The sequence below is a fragment of the Budorcas taxicolor genome, chromosome 18 (genome assembly GCF_023091745.1).
Source record: "Budorcas taxicolor isolate Tak-1 chromosome 18, Takin1.1, whole genome shotgun sequence".
NCBI classification, from domain to species: Eukaryota; Metazoa; Chordata; class Mammalia; order Artiodactyla; family Bovidae; genus Budorcas; species Budorcas taxicolor.
The window spans coordinates 45669285-45686468 of NC_068927.1; the positions used below are offsets into that span (position 1 = coordinate 45669285).

At 58.6% G+C, this 17184-nt stretch overlaps 1 protein-coding gene across 2 annotated transcripts; it reads left to right on the plus strand.

Annotated features, from left to right (window-relative positions):
* The first annotated feature begins 1792 nt into the window (after positions 1-1792).
* KCTD15 (potassium channel tetramerization domain containing 15) lies at positions 1793-16340 on the plus strand. Of its 2 annotated transcripts, none has more exons than XM_052656745.1 (7): positions 1793-1929; positions 3570-3668; positions 5242-5334; positions 5980-6155; positions 10957-11101; positions 13396-13701; positions 14794-16340. In XM_052656745.1, the coding sequence occupies exons 3-7, from the start codon at positions 5269-5271 to the stop codon at positions 14950-14952; spliced, it is 852 nt and encodes a 283-aa protein (XP_052512705.1). In that variant the 5' UTR covers positions 1793-1929; positions 3570-3668; positions 5242-5268; the 3' UTR covers positions 14953-16340. The 2 variants fall into 2 exon arrangements, with proteins under 2 accessions (XP_052512705.1, XP_052512703.1); XM_052656743.1 differs by having other exon boundaries at positions 3573-3668.
* Positions 16341-17184: the final 844 nt, after the last annotated feature.

Here is a 17184-nt window from a genome sequence, read left to right on the forward strand (position 1 = left end):
AAAAATCCATAAATTAAGGAAATTAACTGATGGGGCCTGCGGCATCTTTGTAAGCTATTTAAATCTATAAATTTACAACATCTTCTGCATATATCAAGTAATTGAACTAACTGCAGGGATGTAACTTTAATGAGAAAATTTCCCCCTTCTCCTGTAGTTCGAGCTCTAAAATAAATAAATAAATAAAACCTTCCCTCGGAGGGAAGTCTCTGCTTATTCCCGCGTGGAGAAGTTACTGGAGCTCTATCCACGCGCGAGGTCCCCTGGTCAATGCAGGCAGGCTCCCACCGGGTCCTCCTCTCACCACCTTCCCCCGCCCGGGTTCGGAGCCGCCCCGAGCGCCCCTGTGAGTGAGGCCGCTAGAGGGCGTCCAGATCCGGCTGGAGCTCGGGGTGGGGGCCCCAGCGCCGCTCCGGGCCGGAGCGCACCGGTCCTCCAGCTCGAGCCTGGCTCTGGCCCGGGCGTCCCCGGAGAGCCGGACGGGGGCGCAGTGCAGGCGGGGCGGACTGCACCGGAGGCTCCGCGCTCCGTTTCCTAGGAGCCGGGAAATGGTCCAGGAGGAGGGGGGCCGGGGGGGACGGACGGGGCGCAAGGGAAACAGGAGAAAGAGGAAGGGGAGGAGGAGGTAGGAGAGGAGGAAGGGGCAGCCGACCCGGGGACCGAGGGGCCGCCCGGAGCGCAGGCCTCGGTGCCGCGAAGAGTCTCGGCGGTAGACGTCTCCATCGCGCCGCGCGCGGAAAGGAAATGGCGCGTCTGGCCGCGGGCGGCCGGCCGGGCGCCCCCGTGCTCCCCTCCCCGGCGGTGGCAGACCGCGCGTCCGCAGACGTCACGCGCGGCGCGGCGCCCCGGTAGAGGGGCAGTCGGGGCAGGGACCCAGGGAGGACGGCCGGGAAGGGGGAGGGGTGGCCCTGGCCCCCAGCTCCTCTCCTGCCCGGGCCGACTCGCAGCCTACTTTCTTCCCAAGTCCCGCCCCTACCCCCGGGCGCCGCGGCGGCGGCTGCTCTCCTCTTTGTAACCGAGGAGTCAAGAAATGTGAGAAACGTGCCCTGTGTTACTTATTTGGGAGCCGAAAATTTATGCCCAGCTGAAAGCGCCCGGGGAAATATTACATCAGATGAAATGACAATGATTAAAATCAGCTTCTCCCCCGCCCCCTCTCGAGCCCGGAGGAAGCCTGGGCGCCGCGTGGCTGGCCGGCGGGGGGCGGGGGGCTGGGCGGCGGAGGGCGCGGGGGCCTGGGCGCACCGCTCCCGGGAGGGTCCTGGCGGAGGCCCCGGCGGGAAGGCGCGGGCTCCGGGGGAGGCGGGTGTGCTCGCCCGGCTAAAGGAAGGGAAACAGCGCATTTTTGTCGCCGAGCGCGGCAGGCGCGGGCGCGCGGAGCTAATTGCGACTCTAATCCTCTGCCCCGCGGCACAGCCGAGCCCCGAGCCAGGAGTCGCAGCGCGCTCCCGCTCGCGCTCGCCGCGCTGGGTTAATTTTGAGCCGGATCGCTGCCCTTTCGTCCGGGCTCGGCCGAGACGGGGCGCGGGCTACAGGCTAAGGTGGGGGGCTGGTTTTCTCGCCAGCAATCGGAGAAGGCCGCTGGAGAAGAGAGGAGGGAGGAAAGGAGGTGGGAGCGGCGGGAGGGCAGCCGGAGAGCGGCGCGAAGAGGAGGCGGCGGCGGCGGCCGCGAGGAGGGGAGGAGGCGAGGGGAGGGCGGGGAGGGGAGGCCCCGGCGCGCCGCGCCGCGAGGGGCCGCGCGAAGCGGGGGCCGGGGCGGGAGGGGTGGGTGGGGGGAGGGTTGGGGGCGAGAGAGAAAGTAACTCCAGGACGAGACCGGAGCGACCCGCGCAGCGAGCACAGGCTGCGAGGCTGAGCCCGGCTCCCAAGACCGGCGGCTGCGGGGGGCGGGGGCTACACCCGAGCCCGATCCGCCGCTCCGGCTCCGAGGTAAGCACCGCGCGGGCGGCCACCACTCAGCGACGCGCACCCCTGTCCCCGAAGTGGCTGCGATACCCGGAAAGTCGCCCGGCCGGGATTCGGACCTGGGCGGGGGCGGCTGCTTTGTCCGGGTGCAGGGTGGCGGGGGCTGACGGCGAGGGGGCACCCAGCACAAAGGCCTGGCGCGGGAGTGGGGGATTGCCCACGTGGGCCGGCCCTCGCCCCGGGTGGACCCTCCCCTCGCTGGCGGTCAGCGAGCTTCCTGCCGCGCGGGGTGGGGGTTTCCTCAGGTCTCGGCACTCGGGCCTCGGTGCAGGGCCGACCGCCCTGCAGGGCCGGCGAGTTTCCGAGGTCAGAACCCGGCTCACGCAGCCTGGGCTTCAGGCTGACTGGGCCCGGCTTGGTGTCCAAATCAGAGCGAGGAAAAGTCTCCAACGGGACGGACGTGCGTCCTGTGACGCCCACCCGCGAGTCCGAAACGGAGCGGGAGGGGCTGGCGCGCTGGTGGTCGTTCCAAGCGCTCGGGGTCTGGAGCCCCCAGGCGGGCCGCGCAGAGACGCGATCGCCGCGTCCGGATCCCTGCTGCCCGGCGGTAGCCCCTGACCTGGTCGCGGGCACCGCTCACACTCGCAAATGCCTCCCCCCTCCCCCGCAGCTGGAGCGCGTTTCCGTCCTCCGGTTGCCCCCCACCCCTGACTGCAAAAAGATAAGCTTCAAGTTTTCACTCCGTGTCTCAAATGTGCATGGAGGAATTTAACTGCACGAATGAATAACAGCATTAGTTTCAATTAATTTTTTTTTAAACCCTGGCAACAATAAACTTTGAGAACAAAAGCGCTTTTACGTCCTTAATTAGGCGAGCTTCCCATCTGTGGTCTCTAAGTGTCTGCCTCCTGATTTAACTTCGTCTTCCGCCCCGCCCCTGCCGCACACCCTCCCGGTCCTGCCAGGCGGTTTGGGTTCCATGGCCACCCCAGCCCCGCGGCGCCGCCGGCCTGGGCCCAGCCGGCTCCGGCCGCCCCGAAGTTCACACCGGCCGGCGGGCTCCGCGGCAGGGCAGGCGCGCGCCAGGTGGCCCGCCTGCCTCCCTTCTGGCCCACCTCCTGGACAACTCGGCAGGCCCCCGGCTCTCTGGCCCCGGGGCTGGCGCCCTGGGCGCAGAGCTGAAGAGAGTTCTCCAGGCGCCTTCTGTTTACCTTTTATGGATAAAATAACAGCTTAGCAAAGAAGCGACTTCACGAAGAAGCGATTTAGTGAAATCGTCTCAAGCTGCCGCAGCTCAGCCAGTTTAATCACCCCCAGAGAGCTGAACAACTGCGAGCACAATGGGACACAAAATCATTTTGTGTGTAAATGAGCGTGGCATTCTGCTCGCTTCCCTCTGCTCTGGCGGGCGGGGCTTGGCAGCGGGCGGGCGTGGGACCCGGGGCTCCCGCCTCAGCTCGGAGAAACGGGTCAATACCCAGCCAGTTTGGAAACCCGCGGGGCCGGGCCGTGGAGCCCGGTACCGCCGAGGCCCCTGCAACAGGCGGTCTTGGCCGACCTCGGGAGGGCCGTGGCGCGCGCGGGCTGGGTCGTGGGTTTGATGCGGGTGCTGGCAGAATGAACTTGCGTCTCTTCCTGCACCCACTTTGTGCTTCTGATCTCAGCAGTGGTGTCGGGGAAAGGGTCCTTGTCCAGCACAGATGTGTTTGTCGGAGGGAGCAGTGGAGGTTCGCGTCAAGGCGTACAGCCTGGGGCTTCCAATGGTGAGTGTCTGGTTTGCCGTGAACATCAGGTTGTGCTTGTGATGGAGAAGAGGCTGGGTGAGAACAGGATGGAGCAGCTTTTTGATGGGTACTTGGTGTGAAATGTCACTTCCGAGCAGTGTCCTGGTAGTTGGGCAAATATTGTGCTGTCCGCTTTGATAGAATTTCCATTGGAATTCCTTCCAGCTCGGTTTATCCTGTGTGGCTTTCCTTCTGACTCCTCCCCCCAGCAGAGCCTCCCAGGGCAGGGGAACCCATTCCTGAGATGTGTTTTGGTTTCTCAGAACTTGAGATAAGTGACCTGGTTTTCTTTCTTGAAACTTGAGGGAACTCAGGAATGCCGAAAGCAGCCGAGCCTGGACGCCTGTAAATTAAACATCACTGTCTGCTAATGGCAACCCCCACCCCAGTTTCCTGTCAGAGGACTTGCCAGCACATGGAGGGCAGAACAAATCCTAGAAGAATGACCTGAGTGAAATTTGCAGGCTTTGATTCTCATTCGACCTTGGTCCATGTATGAAAACTGGATGTTGACTTTCAAGGCACAAAGTCAATCCTTGAGGGAGAGTGGGGTTAAACCTGCAAGAGATAAGTACAGCTTTAGGTGTGGGGAAGCCAGTGGGGGGAGGGGAGGGGGTGATACTCCGTGTCCACCTTCCCCAGCCCCAGCTCAGTGGAAGGGTCTGCTTAAAACTGATCTTCTCTAGCCCTCCTGTGTAGGGTCTGCAGAATGTCTTCAGGCAGCTTCTGGAGACTGTGGGACAATCTTATTTCAGGTGGCCAGGGCACAGAGGAGAGTCGCTGAGTGACTATAGGGAGAGGCAGGGTTCATTAGCTGAGCTGCTCTCTCCTTCTGGCCATCTCTGTAATGCCTTGGGGCTTGATTCCCAGGGGATCTAGAATATATCAGGCACAGTCAAGACCTTTCTGGGGGCCTGGGGAGAAGCTGCAGAGGTGCAGGCTGGGCAAACAAAGACAAGTTTTCCTCTCTAAGGAGCCATAGGGGGAGTGGCGGCTTCCTCGGTGACTTTTGCTCTTCCCTGGCTTCTGCTGGAAGAGGCTTCTCTGGGTCCAGCCAGTCTCAGGCTGCATGTTAACACTGCAGAGACCGTGTTTAAAGAGGTAGTGGGGCTCCCCAGCCCCTGGAGGGTGGGGGATCCTCTCCGAGCTGTGGTTCCCAGGGTGCTCTCTGAAGCAAGAGGAGACACGCTAGGTAACGTGGCTCGAAACCAAAATACCAAGCAAATTGGATTTGTTCTGAAACATTTTGGGGGCAATAATGGTGAGCATATGTTTCAGTACTGTCATTAGCTGAATTAGCAGACATGGAGCTGCCCTGAGAACACGTGTGTGAGTGAATGTATGTGTGTGCATGTGTGTATAACTAATCTCCTATGGCCCAGAGGCTTGCCTTGGGGTGTGGGGACAGGCTAGTTGCCATCTGTGTGGTAGGGCATGGGGTCTTGGGAAGCATGTTCAGAGAGGACAATTATAAGCATCTTTGACTGGGAGACTCGGCACCCCAGACCACTGAGGAGTAAGTCGTGTTTGGTTTTGTCGGTGCTCCCCACAGATGTTCTGGGCAGCGATGGAAGCCTAGATGCCTCACCGCAAGGAGCGGCCGAGCGGGTCCTCGCTTCACGCCCACGGCAGCACCGGCACGGCGGTGAGAGCTGGCAGGGTGGGCTGGGTCAGGGGCTGGTGGCCCCCTTTATGCCCTCTTCCTGAGCACCTGCTCACTGGCTGCCCTTCCTCGCAGCCATAGCCGTGGTGCTCAAGAGATGGCTGTTGACTGGCTGTACGATTATGTATTTTCTCGAAACAAAAATGCTCTTAATTTGATGTGAAATTTACTACATGTATAAAACTCAATGCCTTAGGTGCTGAGGAAGTCACTAATTTAGAGGTGTCTCGTTACTGAGACAAACTTGCAAAAACCCCTGAATCCCAATTCACAAATTGGTGATTCGTTTGTCAGGGGATATTTCACATCTAACACATAAGCCTGCGACCTTTAATTAGAATTTTGCAGTTTGTTTTATGCCCCTGGAGGCTGACACCTTGAAAAAAATTTTTTTTTCTTGATTTCTTATTGCTAATAAGCATCTTTCTTTTTCTTCCCCCTCTGGTACTTTGAAGAAAATGATGCAAATACACTTAATTACAGTGGTGGCCATAATTTGTCAGGCGAATATGTGATCAGGCACAAGCAGAAGTGATCTGATTAGATCTGTGATCACATTGGCAATCAAGGGAGTGCCTAGCTCTGTCGTGGAGAAACCGTTGTTGTGTCCCTTGTTTCCATCTCCAGGAGGGAGGAAGCATGTCTCGGCTGTCTCTCACCCGGTCGCCTGTGTCTCCCCTGGCCGCCCAGGGGATCCCGCTGCCAGCCCAGCTCACGAAGTCCAATGCGCCTGTGCACATCGATGTGGGCGGCCACATGTACACCAGCAGCCTGGCCACGCTCACCAAGTACCCAGACTCCAGGTAAGAGCTGAGCCCCTCATGGCACCGGGGTATGTGGTGGCCATAGGGAGCATGTGAAACCTGCTGCCAGCCGACACACAGGGCTCCCCAGGGTCCCTCTGCTCTCAGACCCGCCTGCCCATGGCTGCTCAGCACAGGGACTTATGACCCTGAGCTGGTGGCACTGGTGGAGCTCCTGACCCACTGGCAGAGGCCACTTTTCAGAGCCAGCCCCATCTGAAGCTGGCCAGCAGCTGGCTGGAGAACCTCATGTTCCTTCAGGTTCCTCTTGTGTGTGACTCACGCCTGGCCTTTGCAGGAGACTGGTTGTGAGCCATGCTGTGTACTTCTTGGGGTCATTTGGGGGAGAAGTAGTTCATCCTATTTCCAAGTCTTAACGACTGGGATAGTGCATAAGTTCAAGGATGGTGGCGGGGGAGGGGGCGGGGGGGGGGGCGCAGCTGCGATTTGTCATCTTTGTTTGAGTGGCCACTGCTGGACCCCCAGGGCTAGCAGCAGGCTCCTTTGGAGTTGGGAGGGGGTGGGTGGCAGTGACTGGCTAAGAATTCCAGGATGTCTGGGGATATCCACAGCTATGGACGAGCATGAGCCACATACCACCATCAGCAGATGAAGGATCTCTGACCAGGGAGCTTTACCCTCTGCCCGGCTCCCTGGTGACCCTGACTCCTGAGCCTGTGGGGGCTCCAGGCACTGCCGACTGCCCTGCTCTTGCCTGTCGGGCATTTTCTCTTAGGTTTCTTCGTTGGTATGTAACAGCAGGGCTGACCGGAGGTGGGATGGGTCTCTGAGCAGCTCTGGGCGATGATGCTGCATGCTGCTGGCTGAGCCCAGGACCGCGTGTTCCGGGTACCGCAGGGTGGCCACTGCCAAGGGCTGGCAGCAGGAGGGCCACCCCTGCAGGCATCACCTCTGTTTTAGACATTTAAAATAAAAAGAGGAGATAATTAATCCCCCAGACGCCAAGGGATGTCTCTGGGAAGCTTTCTGATCTAGCCGCCTTGTTGCTGGTGTGGTTGCTTATGGAGGAAAGATTCGTAGCGTGTGGAGGTGGCTGCATAGAGAGCGCACTGGAGGCCAAGGGGGTGCCCTGGAGGAGGGACTGCTGGAGGCCGATGCAGCGTCTGGTTCAGAATTTGGGGTGTGGGGTGCAGGTGTGGTTGGAGCTCTCTGCCTTCTCAGACAGAGGCTAGGCCTGGGGCACTCGTGACCTGGGGACCTTGGGGGGCAGCAGCCAGGAGGCCACGTTGGCTATGTTGGCCTGGCACTAACCGGCAGGGCCCTGTCTAGGATGGGAGATGGATTCTGCTTATTTCATTTCAATTTTGCCTTCTGCGGCATTCACGCGTTGTTTGAGATAGATCATCCCTTAATCAGCTGACATTTGCGAGTGACATTCATAAAACCCTTGCCCACCACCTCTCTGAAGAGTGTTTTTTGAAATCAGACACTTGCCTTTCTGGAGTAATCACAACCCAGGCCTGGGAGGACCAGCTTCCTCATTCTGCCTCCCGGCTGCTGCCTGGAGCGTGGCGGGCGGGGGTGGTCCTCCCCCCCCAGCCATCCAAACTGCACCCCACCCCCCACATCCTGCTTTGGGGCAGGCCCCCTGGCCAGGCTGCCTCAGTGGTCCCATGACCTATGGGACCCTCGGGCCACCAAGATGGGCCCAGGGGGGTGGCAGTCTGCATTCTTCCCCGGGGCTGAACCTCAGGATAAATCTGCTGTTCTGCCTGGATGGCTCTGCCTGGCCTGGCCCGCAGGAGAGGTGCTCCTGAGACGGAAGCTCTGGCCTAGAAGCCATGGAGGTGGAATGACTGGTAGGACAGTCAGGACAGTGGGTCAGGCCAGGCCTGACATGTGCGTTGGGCAGCTGTGCTGGCTGGAGCCCTTCACATCTCTCTCTTCCTTCTTTGAGTGAATGTTAAAATTTTAAAAAAAAACACAAAAAACAGTTTTTCACTAATTCTGGAAAGAATGATCAGTGGCTCACCCAGGGTCACTGAGGTATAAGTCACCTGGAAATAGAGGATTGTGTTAAGGTCACCGGGGAAGGGGGCTCGTTCTGGATGTCAAGTCCCACCCTGGGCAATGCTGTGAGATAAGGGGGCTTGTGCCTTCACCCCTTCGGACCCTGTGCCCACAGAGCTAGGTCTGGGCTCTCGTTCTTGGTTGGTCAGGGTGGCTCCATAGCAGGGAGCCCCCATTGGTGCTAGTCAGCCCAGGATGGCCATTGGTCCTCGCCTGGAACCCGCCCAGCCCAGCTGCCCAGGACTGGGAGTGGACTCCTGTGCCTGCCTCCACGCTTGCTGGACATCACTTAGCTCCTGCATCACAGCCCCATGCTGGTGTCCATCCTGGCTGTGGGAGGCCACCAATGTCCAGGAACCTCGGAAGTAAACCTGGGTGTAACCACTGAAACATCCAGGAAATTAGAGCCAAAACTTAAAAAAAAAAGAAGTAAAAAGAAGGTGACCCCTATCAGCTGGGGTCAGAACTGGCCAGATTATTCCTTATATACCTTCTGAAGTCAGTACCCCAAACTTACAGCCTCCCTTGGAGGGTGGCCCGGGGTAGGAACAGGCTCTCTAAGACTTCACAAGTGTCAGTGGGTGCCTTTGAGGTGACTGCCCTAACCTTCCCTCAAGCTGCACACCTCTTTAATAGCTTCAGACCCTGAGGGCACAAGAAGCCTTAGGCTGGGAAGAGATGCTGAACCATGGAAAGACCTAGAACCAGCCAGTCCCAAGATAAGACAGAATGAGAGCCTTCTAGCCTCAGACCCTTAAGACGACCTAGAACCCAGGCAGCCCTGGAATGTGGTGGACTGGGAGTCCCCTAGACCACCAGGATGGTCTGAGGGGTTTGCAACACAGAGGGCCTGGAAATATTGCTTGCCGCACAGAACGCTTGAGCTCAACCAGGAAGGCTGGAGAAAGTTCCGTGGGGAGGCTGACCTGCAGACGTGGCTCTTTCATCTTCCTGCCGGTGCCACGTGGGGGCCCTCGGTGGTCTGCTGATGACTGCCCATGGTGCCTGACAGCCTCAGTCAGTCCTGTCTGTCTCCAGGCAAGCTGGGTGGCCTTCATTCTGATATCTGGGTGCCCGTGCTCTGCTGAGGTTAGGTCTGGGGGAATTTAACACCTAGAATAGGCATGGAGCCCACAGAGCTTGCCAGCAGGGTGATGTCCCCCAGTGCCATTGTCACCAGGCCTGGAGGTCAAGAGGGCTCTGTGGCTTTCAGAACTCTGAGATGAGTTGTATCTGGGTGACCGCAGCACTGGTTTCACAGACTCAGGCTGCTCCACACCTCCCCATGGGTTCTGACCCGCTCACACTCATTTATGAGGCAGCCTTGACTTATATACAGCCCTACTGGGCCATGTCCCAAGTGAAACGGGGTTAGTCACTCACCCTCCTGGCTGATGAGTGTGCCAGGCCAGCAGAGCAGACAGTGTTGGTGCGGGGTGCCTAGAGAGGCTGTGGGTGCTGTGACCCCTCAACTTCTACCCAGCTCGTTGCCCTGGGGGGCAGGGGTGAGACAGCCTGAGAGCGGTGACTTGGAGCAGAGGGTGGGATGGGCTGCCGAGGGAGACGGGAACTTTCCTGGAGGTCCTTGCCGCTGCAGGTAGAGAGTGAGGGGGCTGAGCCTTGACTTGTACAGACTGAGCTGGGAGGCCTGGGGCCGGGATCCAGCCACCCTTCTCCCAGGCTGTGCTGAGTCCAGCTGGGGACACTTGTGCGGCCTGCCTGCCAAGGTGGTGTCCCTGGGGAGACCCTGCTGCCCTCCCTCCTGTTCCTGAGTCAAGCTCTTGATGTCCCCCACCCCTCTTCAGGGGATCCTAACCCTCCCCACTGGGGCCTGGGGTCTGCAGGGGATGTGCAGAGCCTGCCGCCCTGGGCAGTGGGGAGGCCTGGTTCCTCCACCCGGAAGTGGAGGGGGCCAGGCATCGGGGCTCCCCAAGAGCGTCCTTCAGGTCAGAACCACCACCCTCCAGAGGATGGGGTGCTGGGAGCTGCCTCCCTCCCAGCACCCCCTCACTGGTGTGCACACTCTGTGGCAGGTGTGCACACTTATGTGCATGTGTGTGTGCACACACTGGACACTGGGTATCTGCCCTGTGACTGCACCCATATGTGCTGTCCCTGTGGTCTGCCCTGAGCCGAAGCTGTGGGTGGCTCGTTTGTAAGTCTGTTGAGTGTGCGTAGCTGTCTCTCTGGTGGACTCGTGTTGTCAGTGTGTCCCTCACCAGGATGTGTCTGGTTCTGCCTGTGGTCGGTGTGCTTCGAGGGCGGAGCCCATGTGACCCTGTGCCTGTTGCTGGGTGTGTTGTGTCCAATGCTTGTTCATGCAGGTTGGGTGAGGCGTGTGACCCAGGAGTGTCTTGGCTGGCTTACACGTGTTCACCAGGCGTGTGGCTGCGGGCTGGGGTATCTGATGGTTGGTGGGGGCTTTCTGGGCGGGTCTGTTGGGCAAGGGTTTGTGTGCATGGGACAAAGTATCTGTCTCATTGTAGTTTTCCAGGCCTGTCACCTGTGTCAGCGGGCAGGGGTGTAGAGCTGGGTGTGACTCTCTCTGGCTATAGCTTGTGAGTGTAGGTGGGGCGTTTGCGTGTGCTGGTTGCCACGCTGGTGTCCTGGCTGCCACTGGTGTGTGCACACGTCCTTTTCAGGCCTGGTATAGCCCCAGAATCACTCATGTAATGCCCCTCACCCATCCAGCAGGGTGGGCTCTAAGGAGTAGGGGGCAGGGCAGTAGACCAGCCCTACCATCCCGCATCCCACCTTCCCTCTCTCCCAGAATAAGCCGCCTCTTCAATGGCACCGAGCCCATTGTCCTGGACAGTTTGAAGCAACACTATTTCATCGACCGGGATGGGGAGATTTTCCGCTACGTCTTGAGCTTCCTGCGGACATCCAAACTGCTGCTTCCTGATGACTTCAAGGTAAGTCCGCAGCCGGCGGCTCCCCGGCACAGCCTGTGCGGTGGCATTACACAGGGGACGCTGTGACTTAATAAGCGGACCCACGGTTGTCATGGCAACCATAAAAACTTAAACGATGAAGCCGAGGGCTAAATCAGTTTTTCTAAACTAATTTTGTTTTCTCACATTTTTAGCTTATTTATCAGGGTGTAACAACAATTAAGCAGCGACAGCAAGCACTTACCCCAGTTGTATGCTGAAGGACCATCATGTGCTGGAGTTACAGGAGTTAGAGGTTCCCAAAGCTGGTCCTTGTCGGCACTTGGCAGAGGGAACACCCTGATCCACACCAAAAAGAACTTTAAACAAAAGTTCTCACCCCCCAGTCCTGGGATGAGCCTGTCTGCAGCAGCCAACCTGGTTCTGGGAGTCCTGCCTCCAGGGCTGGACTCCTCTGTGGCTTAGGGATCCCAGAGGCAGGAAATCCAGGCTGGGACTACCCCAGCTCCAACCAGCAAATGTCCTTCCTTCCTTCCAGCACCCAGAGGACCCATTGGTCCTAGGGCCGTTTTATCCTTCATTGAATTCAGTTTCTGGGTGCCAGCAACTGAACTCAGGCTAAAAATGCAGTGGGAGAAGGCAGATATAGGTCCTGTGCTCACAGTGGTTATAGTTTATGAGATGATAGATGTTGAACAGAAAACCACTTAAATTCCACAGGGGCAGAGAAGCAGGAAGTACTGTGAGAGGGAACCACGGGGAACCTGGCCTGGGTGGGTTTGGAGGGAAGAGTGTTTCTCTGGGTGATGATGGAGAAACAGAGGCAGAAGGGTATGAGGGCCTTGGGGGTGAGGAGCAGCGAGGGTAAGGAGCTAGATGGGTGGCAGCCTGGGGCTGTATGAACTGGGAGGGGAAAAGCAGGAAGAGGTTGCAGATTGTGTCTGGTCCCTGAATGCAGAGGGAGGGTGAGTAGGGGCAGGACCCTCAGATCTGTTGTGTGAAGGATGTGGAGGGAGCAGGAAGGCGGAGGCAATGAAGGTGGAATGAAGTGGTAGATTCGATTCACATTTGGGAAAAAGATGCAAAAGCCACAGTGTGGACAGTGGGGGTCAAGGGGCTCTTGAGGGTTCCCCTGACCTGCAGCTTGAGTCCTGAGTGGATGCGTGGAGGCCCAGGGTAGAACAGGCTGAAGCAGCCCATGCCTGTGTGGAAGAACTGGTGCGGCGTCTGGGGGAGGTATTCTGGCCTTTAAGAAAGGATGTGGGGGTTGCTGGTTTGCAGATATCATTTAAAACCTCTAGTGGATGAGAACAGGGGCCCAGCATGAAGCTGTGATGAACTCTTGTGGTTCTTGACAGGATAGGTTCTTGACTGATGGCAGGCATGGGGTGACTCTGAAGGCTAGGGTCAGTCAGCAGGCAGAGTGACTTAGGGCCAGCAGTGTGGGCCCAGCTTTAGGAACTGGGCTTCCTTGCCTGCTCCCAGGGGTCCTCGGGCTCACCAGCGGGACTTGAGCTGAGTGGTTTGGTCATGGGTCATCAGCTGCTCAGGGCTTGGGTGGGTGTGGGTGGACATGTGTTTGAGGGGGCAGGGGACCAATGTCAGGGCCTTGAGGGGAGGTCGGTGTGAGCCCGCCAGCCTGGGTTTGAGCTGCTGGTGAGAGGTGAGCGGCCCCCCTCAGACACCTCCTCACACTGCTGGCCAAGGCAGGGACCAACCTTGCTGCTGACCTTTAAGCTTCACCCACTCTGAGCTGCGTGATAACATCCATTTTATAGATGAGGAAACTAAGGCTCAGAAAAGGTCTGGTAGATGCTGCTGCTGCTGAAAATCCAACCCAGGCAGGTCCCTTTCGCCTCCCTGGAGGACAGTGAGCATCTCCAGGGAGGGAGGCAGGGCTGTCCTGTGCCCACGCCAGCCTGTCCTCTCAGAGAAGGCAGCAGGTCCCCAACCATCCGCATAGCCTCAGGCTCTTCTAGTCTAGCTTCCAGGTCTTTCTAGAAACTTTTCTCTGCTTCGGGAGAGGGGGATGAAGCTTCTCCTGTGGCTTAGGGCCCGATGGAAGGGCTTACAGGGTCTGGGACAGGTGCACACCAGCCACTGCCCTTGGGCGGAGGCCAGACGTTTTGGGGGGCACACTCTCACCGGAGCCTCACTTTCCCGATCTGTACAATGGGGACAACCATCCCAGCCCACACTGTGCTGGGGGTGGGGGTGGGGGCAAAATTCCCCGTACTTTGAGCGGGCGGGGTCGCGGAGCTCTGGAGCCAGAAGGGCGGACCCCCACCGCCCCCACCGTATGCGCATGCCTGCAGGACTTCAGCCTGCTGTACGAGGAGGCGCGGTATTACCAGCTACAGCCCATGGTGCGCGAGCTGGAGCGCTGGCAGCAGGAGCAGGAGCAGCGGCGCCGCAGCCGGGCCTGCGACTGCCTGGTGGTGCGGGTCACGCCTGACCTGGGCGAGCGGATCGCGCTCAGCGGCGAGAAGGCCCTCATCGAGGAGGTCTTCCCCGAGACCGGGGACGTCATGTGCAACTCGGTCAACGCTGGTTGGAACCAGGACCCCACGCACGTCATCCGCTTCCCGCTCAACGGCTACTGCCGGCTCAACTCGGTGCAGGTGAGGGCCGGCCGCCCCTGCCTCCTCCCCGTCTGCCTCCCCGAAGCCCTGGGGCTGCGGCAGAGGGAGAGTAGTGGGGGGAGGCCGGGTCCCCAGGATGGCAAGGCCCTCCGTGCCATCTTACAGAAAAGGCAACAATGTGTCGATGCATAATTTATGTCCCGCTCATAATTAAATGATGGCGCCTGGGGGATGGACTTAAAAAAATTGATCTGTGCTTTTTTTTTTTCCAAAAGGATGTTCTATAAAAATGGCCTAGAGTATTTTCAACAAAGTGTGCTTCATTTGACACCCAGAGTCTGACTTTGGATTCAAATTAAACCCAGGCAATAGGAGCAGCAGGTCAGAGGCTGAGAGTCGGGGCGGTTTGGAGCCCCCTTCCTCATCATGCTGACCTGCGGCCACCAGCATCCATGGCACAGCTTCCCAGAGCATGTCTAGACTGGTTTTCCCCACATGGGTCTAAGAGTTGGGAAGCCCCTGATGGAGTGGGGGCCTATTTTCCACCTGCTCTTCCAGACCCAAGAGCAGACTCCTGCTTCAGGCTTGGTTGGGGCAGAGCGCACTTGGTAGGGAGAACTCTGTAGGCTGTCCTTCAGAACTTGCTAGTGAGTTGCCGGACACAGGTGTCAGACACACTGACTGGGCCTCCCTCTCACAGAGGCACAAACCCACGTGGACACGGAGACCTGCAGAAACGGGAGAGAACTCCTCTCCACCGCGAGCTCCCTTGAGCTGATCAGGCCCCAGGCTTCAAACCATCTGGGATTCCTAGCTCAGGGAAGCAGGTGGCTGCCCTGAGGCCAGGGGCTGGGTCTCTGCTGCTGGGGCCTCAGTGAGGGAGGGGGACCCAGGACCATGTGTCTGGGAGAGAGGGGCCCAGTCAAGGTTGTGGACCCCCGAGGGCAGTGGGATGGCACCCATCCAGGTTTTATCTCTTAAGGGGCCCTGTCCCTTCTGTGGCTGCCCTGCTGGTGGTTGTGCCCAGACCCCTGTCAGGAGAAGGTAACTCACCCTGGCAAGTGCCCACCAGGCCCAGGGGGGCAGACTTTTGCGTCTGGGCTTTGCTGACCCCTGTTTCTTCCCCGGCAGGTCCTGGAGAGGCTCTTCCAGAGGGGTTTCAGCGTGGCCGCATCCTGCGGGGGGGGCGTGGACTCCTCCCAATTCAGCGAGTATGTGCTTTGCCGGGAGGAGCGGCGACCACAGCCCAACCCCACTGCTGTCCGAATAAAGCAGGAGCCCCTGGACTAGGCCCTGCCTCAGTGTCCACCTGAGGCCCCTTGGCCCTAGGGACACCCCCAGGGACCTGGAAACAGTGCTGGGGAGTTCTGCCTACGCCTTCTTAGCAGTGGGCATGAGACTGAGGGTGGGGCCGGAGGGTCCAGAGCCCGCCTGGGGAGCCCCAAGGCCCAGGGTGTCATAACAGAACGTGGGATGCTGGAGGCATGCCCACCAGAGGACCGTGGATGTGACCCAAAGATGCCGAGGGGGGAACTCGCCGCCAGTCTTCTGGGCCCCTGGGCTCCCAGCCTGGTACAGCACCCTTGAGGCTCTGCACGTGCAGAGGCAGGGTCAGCAGAGGCCGCCCCGGTCCACTCCAGAGGAGCTGTCCGTCTTTCTCCACGCGGCAGACTCCAGTGGGTCTCCTTGCGTCAGAGATGGCTTATTTTTCTACAGTATTTAAGATGGAAGTAACTGTCAATGCACAAGTCAGAGAGGCTGACAAGGACCCCTGCTTCTTTATCTGGTGCTCAGCTCAGTGGGACGCGGCAGCATGTCTGTGTGGGGGTGGTGGAAGAGCTGCGGGACCCTCTGCCCAAGTTCCTGCAGAACAGGATTTGGAGACTCCTGGTCCCTGCTCTAGGGACAGAGGGCAGGCATGGCAGTGCCGTTGGGGCTGAAACACGGCCCCCACGGGGTGGGGCCACTGGGAGGAGGGTGGTATGGGCGTTGGGGAGGGACCACCCTGGGACCATTCGAGAGCCTGTCTTGGCTGCCGCTTGGGGCACAGGCCACACTTGAGCGTCACTTGACCTACTCATGCCCGGGGGCTTTGGTTTCTATCTGTGTACACCCACACGGGCTCCGAGAGAAGTCACTCCCCGTCGGGATCAGCACCGGGGCCACGCTGCATCCTTACCTCAGGAATGGGCCCCACGGTGAAGGAGCCCATCTCTCAGCAGCATCCTCTGGGTCCCCAGCTCAGGAAGCCGTCCTGCACTCTGATTTTCCCACAGTCACCTGCATTACTGAATTTTTAATTAAACTATGGTTACACTAGTCTGCCAGTAAGACTGGGACACAGTCAGACCTTGGGTTCTTGGCCCCAGATTCCAACGAGGACTGCCTGCTAGAGTCCTTGCAGACCTGCTGCCTCCCAGATGACAGGCCCAAAGATGGACACCCTCTGTCTTGTCACACTTCCCCTCCCCAGATGGCTCTTCCCCAGGGGGTGGAGAAACTGCAGAGAACTGCTGGGCGGGTGGGGCGTCCCGGCTGGCCCCACTCCTTGTACAATGCCTGTAGACTTGTATATGATTCCTTTAATATTGTAAAGATGCTGATGTACAATTGTCGTGTGTTTGTGTAAACACATTATGTTCCTAGTTCATGCCATAAATGATGCTACAAAGCGAAAGACTGAGGCTCCGTCCTGTGCCCAAGCGGGAATCCAGATTCCAGCATTCCGTGCCCCGCAGGGAGCTTTGGGGATGAGATTCCTTGGGTTCCAGGGAGGAGAAACCAGCCGCAGTGGTTGGGGGAGGGGCAGGGACGAGGGTCCTGAGCTGGCTGTTATTTATTGCTTTGGGGTGTTTCCTCACGGCTGTACCTGTCCTTTCTGGGCAGCGCAGTTTGTGAATTCTGATTCACAGCCCCTAACCAGATACAAGCTGAGGGATGGCAGACCAAAGGTGTCCAGGGGAGCTTTTGACCCCAGTTTTCAGTGTTTGTGATTTTTCCCTCTGGTTTTTTTGGTTGAGGGTTGAGAGGCTGAGGTCCTCTTTGGAGCACCACAGAGCGGTAGGAGAAGGTGGCAGTCCCCGGCCCAGGTCAGCCTGGAGACATGCAGCCGGTGAAAGCATGGGGAGCTGCCGGTCCCCCTAGGTCGGGGGGTGGGTTGCAGGGGGAGGAGTTGGAATGTATTCACCAGACGTCCACTTTTAATGAGCCTGTTTGTATTTTCCCTCTAAGTGCTTATGTTCTAACTGAGCAAGAACCTTTTCCCCTGCTGCTAGGGGCCACCAACCTCGCCCTGCCTGGAGGGCATGCACAGCCACTCCTCTGAGGCCACAAAGCTGTTGCCATCCCACCATACAGTGAATTTGCTGGACAGACTTGCCAGCCTTCTTTGCTCAGCAACATGCCTACAGTTGGCACATGGGCATTTTGGCTTCTGAGGTTCACATCTGAGAGGAGGAGAAAGTGTTGTGTTTATTAGAAAGGAAGTCTGGTGAAAACAGTTTAGTGGCGTGTGCGTTTATG